The sequence below is a fragment of the Telmatherina bonti genome (assembly GCF_933228915.1).
Source record: "Telmatherina bonti genome assembly, chromosome: 3".
NCBI classification, from domain to species: domain Eukaryota; kingdom Metazoa; phylum Chordata; class Actinopteri; order Atheriniformes; family Telmatherinidae; genus Telmatherina; species Telmatherina bonti.
Window position 1 is genome coordinate 35,940,955 of NC_136621.1, and position 9,755 is coordinate 35,950,709.

At 37.9% G+C, this 9,755-nt stretch overlaps 1 protein-coding gene across 1 annotated transcript in view; it reads right to left on the reverse strand.

Annotated features, from left to right (window-relative positions):
• Positions 1 to 9,755, reverse strand: part of grin2bb (glutamate receptor, ionotropic, N-methyl D-aspartate 2B-b) — a gene marked incomplete at its 3' end in the record, with an annotated part of 115,703 nt that overhangs the window by 48,780 nt on the left and 57,168 nt on the right. Inside the window, exons 3-4 of the mRNA XM_079264301.1 lie at positions 8,574 to 8,844; positions 7,271 to 7,463 (exon numbers count right to left, since the gene is read on the reverse strand). Of these exons, the coding sequence (XP_079120427.1) occupies positions 7,271 to 7,463; positions 8,574 to 8,844 (464 nt within the window). The remainder of the gene's footprint in view (positions 1 to 7,270; positions 7,464 to 8,573; positions 8,845 to 9,755) is intronic.

Sequence of the window (9,755 nt, forward strand, 5' to 3'; positions counted from 1 at the left end):
AACATTGGTGTGAAGTGGTGCTATTTAAATAAAGCTGAACTGAACTGCAAACTGAATCCGATACAAATGAATGAAAAACTTTAAATATCGGATCTCTTGAAACCAACTAGCCATGATGAAACCTCCTTATTGCTTTTTCTGTTTTTACCACTCACATGTTTTTGGATATAAATAAGCAAAACAACGTGAGTAGTTTGCAATAAAAGCAAGCTTGGCCTTTTAACCTGTTTGTATAATTACAGAGTCAGAGTTTCCACACGACTCCAGATCAGTTTTTACCTCACAGCCATAAGCAGAATGAATCACACTGAACTGTGGAAGTGCAGTATTTGACTGTTCTCTTGTGTTTGCCTGGGTGTGTTTGGCATTTTTGTGAGTTTATTATGTTTTAAAATGTTGCTTGAATCTGTGATTGGATGTTGTCTGTTATTTACTCTATTTCTAAAGACAAATAACAGAACTTTTGCCATTTTTTTTCCCAGTGAGGCACCCCCTATCGACAGCTAATTTGACATCCATGTTGCATCTTCTGACCTGAAAATCATTAAAACTCTTATAGTGAGTCTTGTTTTGTCTCTTTCTTTTAATCTTCTTGTGTTTCTTTGTTGAATCAAACACGTCCCGGATGTAAAAGTTGTACAATGTCATCAAGTAAGTCTGGAACGCAAAGTTTTAATCTCAGAAAGTTAGGTAATGTGTCTTGAGAGAGTTCTTGTCCAATTAATTTTGTGTTTAACACGTGTGTGTGATGACAAAGTATCATGAAACTGACAAAGATGACATGGAGGACAGTTTTAAGTTTTCTAGAGGACCCCTGCGGTTGTATGGTGCTTTCTAAACAAAGCTTTGTCTTTGAACAAATCAAAATAACCATGAAAAGTACGACATATTATATAAAATATAACATTTAATATATCATCAAGAAGAAAGAATTGCCGTTTAAAGTTTGTCATCTAAATCACTAAATGTTATGAACCCAAACAGCTTCAAATGTTCCCCAAACTTTTCTTCTTTCCATCATTTTAGTTAAAATTAATTTCAGTTTAATTTAGAAAATACTGTTTTCCAAGTTCGCTTTCATTTTTGTGAAGTTTAACCTGGTTTTATGGATGATTTGCTCCTGTTATTGTCATTTTTATGACTGATTCTGTTAAAAACACGTCTGCCTCATGCAAAGTGTTCTTCTTTTTGCTGGATATTGCTAGAAGATTTTTCTTCATGGCGGAGAACACAAAGAAAAAGCATTAGTGACATAAAATGGATTTTACAGCTAGAGAGTAATGGAGCTGCATGTTGACATATTTTCTGTTTTCACTCCTCTCTTATATGGTTGTAAACTGAACCTTTAACCTGCTGGTTGATAAAAAAAAAAAAAAAAAAAAAAAAGCACTTTAAGCATTTAGATTCGGTGCACACCAGTGTATCATCATGTGATACATTGTTCTCTGCTTTTTTTCCAGTTTATGAAAGATAAAATTATACCTATCATCAAAATGGTATTTCTACTTGAAAAATATAAAAACAAAACAGCGATCAGTTGGTAAATATGGATCTGAAACCTCAGTGAGCAGCACAAATAGTATTACAGATGTAAACAATAAGCCAATAGAAACATTTCAATACGAAAAAAAAAAAAAAAGGAAAGTTCCCCTGACATATTGATTTGTTCGTTCTATAGCGTTTCAAAGTCCCTTACAGCAATTAGTCATAACCAGGAAGAGGACAGAAAATCAATTCATACCGAGTGTAAGCAATTTTGTTTGGAAATACACTAATCCATCCTTCTTCCTTCCATTTACAGGATTTATATTTAGAAAAATGGCAATTAACAGTTTTTGTGGAAGGGAAAAAAAAAGATGGGGTGTGGAGACTTTCAGGCTGCTGTGTGAGAGTTACACAGGCAGAGGTGGAACGACAGGAGAATGCTTAACTAGGGAAAAGAGATGTACACAAGAGCAAAGTTGAGTGTAAGAACAAGCAGGTGGCATAATTGTACCTACTGATGGTCTGACTCACTTCAGTTCCTGGAAAAGAGATGGTCGTTCATGCTCTAGATACCCAGAAGCACAATGGAATGGCCTACTCGCCTTCTAATAAACACAAGATTTGTAAGACAGACACTTTTATTGTGTCCATTAAGGATTGCAATAACGCTGCTCGCCCACTGAGGGGAAAAGCTACTTTAAGTGTGACATGAAACGAGGGCAGCATGCTTGCCTTGTGTGCACGGGAAGCAGCGGGAATGTTTGTCTTTGGAAAAGGTTTTCTGCTTAGACATGACGACAAAATCTCTCATCGCATCGCGTGAAAGCCTTCATTACGAAATATTAAACACCTGTTACCTCACACCACTTTTACACATCAGCCCAGGGATTTGAGAGAAACCAAATATTCTTAATAATAATAAAACAAAAAAAAACATACACTCACAAACAAGGTCCTTCGTGCCTCATCTAAAACCCCTCGGAGCGCATTTTCTCATTATCCCTGGTGTTCCTGTCGTCTCCGTCAGACAGGAAACAATGGATGGCCTCTAGAGCTCTCTGTGCGTGTTTGCGTATCTGTGTTGGTATCTGGGCTCAGAATGTATGCATGTATTTATGTATGCAGCAGCCCCATAAACAAATTTAAGAGTGTGAGTCACTGGGGTGTCTCATCTTTGTCCATCAGCATTGACAGGATATCATGCTAATGCAACGGGCATGCAGCCCACAGTGGCCTGCAGCCATACAGCACCATGCAGAGACATATGGCATTATTACTGCTTTCGTCTCTTGGGGGATAGGGGGGATGGAATAGGAGGAATTAAGTGTGTGTACCATGCATATGTGTGTTTGTCAGACTCTTGCCAGACCCTGGAGTCACCATCGAAATCCACCAATCCAAATTCTTTACTCGGTGGAATGGAAAAAAAATGCATTGGCTGGTTTCAGAACACACTCCTAAACAGTGCTCTCAACACACACACACACCTGCTCACACAGCATAGCATAGGAGCATCCCAGGTGTGGGCTTGAGGGATGATTGAGGGCTAACCCTGTGTCTGGTGATGTCCTTCAGGGACTGAAATATTCATGGCTGTAGTCTTATTGTTATCTCTGCTGTTGGTGGCTGAATCCCAAATGACAAGCATAAGCGTTGCTGCACAGTAATGGGACTGAAATTTGTAGTAATACATCAACCTCAACCTGGATATTAATGCAATGGCAACAGAGGTTGCTCCCTGTCTCATCACATTCATCAATTTCAGCCTGACTGTGATAATAAAAAAAAAAAAAAAAAAAAAAAAAAAAAAAAAAGACTAAAAAATGACTTATAGTCTGAAATGAAAAGTAACAGCAAGCAGGCAGATTCTGGCTGAGATTCAATGTTTATAATAAATATTATATCAGTAGTTTAAAGATTTTACTAAACCCTACAAAAAACATAATTTCTGTCATTCCAAGGCGCACACAGGGTTTTAAACATGTGTTTCTGAGTGCTAGCGATAACCCCCCCTGTTGTTCTTTGGCCTCTTTTTTTTCATTTATCCAGTCGTCCCCAGGCATTCAATTAGCTGTGGAATCTCTGATCAATGTGAACAGTAAAAGCCTGCCCTATGAAGTTAAATGAGGATTAATTATTGAATACTGATGCTCTTTTTTTTTTTTTTTTTGCTTTGTAACGTGCCAAAAAAAAAGCTAAACAAGGATGTTCTGAGGAAAAGAGGGATGTTTTAATTTAAAGATAGCTGTGGGTTAAAATAAAGATAAGAGGAGATCTCGTTATAAGTCTGAGCTAAACTAATGTCTATGTTCAGTTTGTGTTTAAGCTTTTATTGGCTGCTAAAACAAATGCTGGCTCTCCCCAGGGAATGTGTCTGCATTGTTAATGCCTGTGTGAATTTGTGTTTAGCCAAGTGATACGCCAGCCAAAACCAAACTCAGAGTTTTGTTTTAAATTTTGCTTTACTCCCTCATCCTTTTAGTTCTTATTAAAAATCATAGTATTTAATATGATTCTATCTAATCATGTTGCTTGGTAGTTTTCTGTTTTTCTAAAGAGCAGTCATAAGAAGACTGCCTCCAACCGCCGCAGTGTGTCCAGGTGGATTCAAAGATTGGATCAATTTTTATTTTACACCATTTAAATGACCAGCAGCACAAAACACAAGAGAACCATGTTGGGAATAAAAAAAAGTCAGCAGCATCGCACATCTCCTTCTCAATATAATAATCTTGGATCCAGATCAACATTAAAAGTTAATCACTTCTAATTCAGGCTCCACCTCTGGTTACATTTTTATGCAAGTCCTTTTATATATTTTTTTATTAATCCAGCTAAAAAACAAAAGGACAATTAAACCAGAATGAACCAACTCCATAATCTGCTTGGCAAAGGTTAGAAAACTGGAGAAAGAGGCATAAACTGGGGAACTAATTGCCTTCAGGCTGCAGTGCAAAGCTAGAAAGATCAATAATAATCCAAGTTTAAACTAAAAACCAGGAACTCTGGTAATCCCAACTGAGTATTGGCTTTGAACCCTTTGATGTCACAGAAGTCTTTTTCTCTTTCTCCTGCATGTTTAAGGTTCACCGTGGTTTTCTTCCAATAGTGTGCGTTCGCCATCACACTTCATCTTTGCTTTCTTCACAACGAGCCTATTTCTCTTTGCTGATAAGGCCTTCTATGTTCTCTTCACGTTTTTATTCATTCATCATTCCATATTTATGTGTGATAAATAGTATTTTGTTTCTAGGATATTCAAAGCCAGATAAAAGTCAGGTGACCACTAGCTAATGGCTAATCTGTGGCTGTTACATAGAGAATATTTACCTCATAGTTACTCACTGAAGCTAAGACTTTTAATAGATGTAGAATGATTTGTCCAAATCTAGGGCTGTAGATGGAAATACCATCAGATTTGACCTGCTTCAAGTCACTAAAGTGAGCTAACATTAACTGACTACTACAAGCTAATAAAATTGAATGGATCAAATGGATTTCAAATATGCACAAGATGGCAAAATGAGACTTTACCCTGAAGCTTCAACTATGGTAGCTAGGGATATTGCTAAATACCTAATAAAAAATTGCCCAATTATCATTGACGTTACATGTTATTGCTGAATTGATCATGCTAAATAGCCTAGTATGCTAACATTTGTAGAGTAAGGTAATACAGATAAACCGGCACAGTCCTGAAAAACAAGGGATGAATCCTTGATGTCCATAAGATATTTATGACAGCAACTATTGATTTCACTATAACCTTCTCAACAGATCATTACTGGGACTTTATTGACCTCAATAACAAATTGTCATTTGGTCTCTGTGAGGTTTAAAACCGGACTTTGTGGAGCATCTCTTTTAGTACTACTAATAATGTAACATTAACTTCCTTAATGTAAGGCAGCATCAAGGCTTTTCTAGGGCATTCATGAAACATAACGGTTTAGTGCAAGAATAGTGCAGGAATATGTATATGTAATATGGGTATATGAGGACACATGAGTGTCATGTGGCTCTGGTTGGCTCCTCCCCATAATCAGCAGGTAAAGACACCTGCAGATCCTCTTTTGCCTGTCTGCTGAATCTGCTGGTGGTGGTGGTGGCAGTTGCCCGCTGTACTCCTCCTTTAAAATCCATCAAAACCAATTTAATGGATATACTTATGGTATTTTTCTGATTATTTTTCTGATTATAGGCCACTTGCTGCTGTTCTTGGTGTACTGTTATTGTAGTGTTCTTGTTTGTTTGTTGCGTTAGTTGATTTTCAGTTTATTTTATTTTCTTTCAGGCAGCTGGGAACCATTAGGTGGATGGGCTAGGCACTCGTGTTTAGAGACCCCCACGCTTTTGATTTGTTTTGACGCACTGGGCACACGAGCGCTTCACCTTTTCGTAGTTTCCAGTGAAGTGTGTTGTGTTCACAAGGTAAGAGGTGGCGGCATACCTAGGCACTCCTTCGCTGTAGGCTGCTCTCCGCTGGGGATCCCCAGATGACCTGGTTTCTTAATTTTGTAGAGTTACTTGTCCTTTTAGCACTTAACAGTGTCTTCACATCTAGCCAAATTAAATTCTTAAATTTTATATTAAATAGTTTGTAACTGTCTCATATGTTTCTATTTATTCAACAGGGGCGACCCTGCATTTATTACCTGGGGCCCTATGCCCCAGGCTGCATTGTCTGGTATAATTTCTAAATAAAATCTTACTTCTCATCCTTTTACCTTCTTATTGTTCATTTTACCCTTGATAAGACCGTACCACTCTGCCACATATTTAAATATAATATCAATTACTATAACCAAGGTTTCTCATTAAAAGTGTATAAAATAGCAATGTTAGTCAGGTTGCAAAAAGATAAATGCAAGCTGGTGTAGCTGAGCTTGGACTTAATGTATTAAAAATATTGTGTAGACTGCAATCATGTAACGTGTATTAATTGTTCAATGCATTTTGTTCCATGAAGTCATAAACCTTATTTCTATCTTACCATGAACTTTTAATGTCTAACACTAAGCCTTCAAAGCATTAGCATTTGACCAATAGCATTTTTTAACAAATAAACAACAGTAACACAGGAAAAATGGACGTAATCACATAATAACACCAACATGCAGACAAATTTGAAGCTCTCTGAGGTCAGTATATGAATTCTGCTTTGTTTCAGGTCTGCACATTTATTTTTTCCCTGCTATTATCTTTGTTTACTGTATAATAAAATAATTCTTATAAAGCTGCTCTAATTCACATATTTAGTTCTGTCAAAACAAGAACCGTAGTCCTACAGGTTTTCAATGTTTTGCTACTCCAACACACCTGACTTCTATTAAATAGACATTGAACTTCATAGGCTTCATAGGCTGTTGGATCCATTTACCTTGATTCAATTCTTTTATATAGTAACTTACACACTAAATTATACCTCACATCTGAAGTGAAGATTAAATTTAAAAAAGTCATCTTTGACAGCTGTATTTTAGAGTAAGTTAACAAATTCATCATCCGCTCAAGTTAAGGACAATGTCTTGCTAAATTTCCATGTGTGTGGATGACTCAGAGAGAAAGTAATAGGAGCAAGAAAAAAGCTGGGGATATAAGGTAAAAATGGTGACACTTCGGCTGTCCAACAATCCGAACTGTGACAGCATTGCTGAGACTAGTTACATCTGTTAAATCATGGTTGACCAAACAGACTGCGTGCATCAGTCTTCATTGCCAGTATTTGTGTTGACATACATGAGTCCCTCTCCCTGCTGCCCCCATCTCACAAGCACTGACTCACTTTAAGATTTCCTTGGAGTGACCGGTGTTGGAGCCCTTTTTGTCAGGTGTCCCGAGGCAGCTTGACTTCAGCAGGGTGTGTGGCCCTCGGTCCAGCATCATGGTGGAGGTTGCAGTGGCAATGACAGCCACTGCATCACGTACCCTGGCCTCGATGTTGTAGTCCCATTCGTCATATGACACAGAGATAAGGCCTGAGAGAGAGAGAGAGAGAAATATGGTGAGAGAAAGGGACGTTATGAAGGGACAGAGGAAAAAAGAGACTGAACAGTGTGAAAAAAAGAGGGAAGATGCAAAAAATAGCAGGCAGTGTACCGTGAAAAATAGCCAGAGGTGAACATTTCTACAAAAATGAGAGAAGCTCAATTAAAAGAGCAATTATACCTGCAATATTTATTTCAAATGAAGTGTTACTGTACACTTCAGAAATGCTCCTACAGGTTCGAACATAAATAAACAACTGCTAAAAGAGATGTAGTTTTGAATCCGACCCCTTCTCTGCTCGCTTTTTTTACACATGGTTTTTCAAGCATGAGAAACTGCCGGCTATCACATGTCAACAACCATTTCTTACACCCAAACTACCCCGTTTTCAGGTCATTTTTCATGGCTGGTTTGGATGATGTGCCCACATGTTAAACCTGCCCTGCAAATGTCTCGGAAAAAGACAGTTTCTGAGATGGTACTGGTTTCCATCACCTGATTTTTTTCCTTTTTGCTTTTTCTTTCTTTCCACCTGCCTAAAGCAAATGGAACAATAGTAGTAAATGTACTGCAGCTTTAACAAACAACTCCTGCTCAGTGAGTGAAAGGGGTCACTGTAAAATTACCGGGATGTCTGCGAGCATTTTTAAAACTACATCTAGGAATCATGTTCATGATGGACGCCACACTGAAGCCATGTTCAGATAAGATTTCCTGGACAAACAATCCACGTAAAATTGTTGGATATTGAGTTTAGTGCAAAACAAAATGTAAACCAGATTAAGTTGCGAGAAGAAAGTTTACATCCTACCAGTGTGGCTGCCACTGGATTTGCAAATACGCTCTGAGAATATTTGCATATGCAAATAAGCCAATCTGTTAGTTGTCCCCATGTTGTAGTACAAAGTTTTCTGAGGCCTTACTGTGGAATAAAACAGTATATTCTAGTTTCTTATGAGAATTTGTTTCTGGTTGATCTTAGTCCATTCAGTCACAAGATGGTATCAGTAGAATACTGACTCTTTGCAGCCGTTGTGCTGCATTCTCTGCACGCTTACATTTGAATTACATTAGTCATGTAACTGTGGGACATGGTGTACCTATAGGGAAGACGGAGGGAACATGATCTGCATCGCCAGCCACCAGCGAGGGAACAATCCAGGTGTAGCCGTAACCCGTGAGGCCTACAGAGTGGGCCACCTCAAAAATCGTGCTAGCCTCCTCCTTAGTGCAGTAGAGAAGGAAGACAGGACTCTGCAGTTTCTTCATCTGGTTTTGGATCTTGGTGTCGCCATCGTCCACTGACATGTCCAGTAGGAGGACCTCCTCCAGCTCCCAGCCCACAAAGCTGTTCTCAATGGTGCTACGGATCTGATTGGGGGAAAAAAAGAGAGAATTAAGAAAAGCTGTGCAGAAGAAATCCTGGAACAAAACTGACTGAGTCTTTTTCTCCCCCCCCCCCCCCAAAGGCCCCAGACTGAAACAGTGTGTTTTACACATCTCCTGAGAGGCAGAAGCAGTGGTTGATTTTATTTTCTAACACAGCGACAATGAGATTAGGTAATCTCTCCATATCTAAATGCTATTTCTGCACACAGAGTTGTAAACCCAAACAAATGAGCCGAGAGACAAAAAGACATTTTAGGACTGTCTCTGCATTTATATCCCTGGATCTCCAAGTATGGCATTTAGATGAAAAACATATTTTTCTGTTTCAGGGTCAGCAAATAATAACGGCTCCTCAAAGAAATCAATACAAAGGGAGTTATGCAAGTGGAATAATAAGCAACAAAATGTTCTGTCTTTACTTGCCCATTAAAACATCCATTTCTTTTCCATCTAAAAGAAGAAAAAAACTGATCTTTTTCATGTGTGCTCGTTTGACAGAGGGTAGCGAGATGGACTGAGATTTATGATTCTAAATATAAGTCTCTGCGCAAACACAATGTTTAAAGCTTCACCTGCTGGAGCCAACAGGGCTATGAGCTGGTGGTTTTCAGAAATATGTGCAGACTGGAAAAATAGACAAAACCAGGAGCTGATGTGGCATCACTGAATAGATGAGCTCTGAGTTTTGGATTCATACTCTTTGACTTATTCAGGCTTTATATATGTATATATATATATATATATATATATATATATATATATATATATATATATATATATATATATATATATATATATATATATATATAAAGAGCATCGTTACAGATACTTGGAACAACTTGTACTGTTTTATTATTATTATTGACAGTAATCTGCATTTACAATAGAAAAAC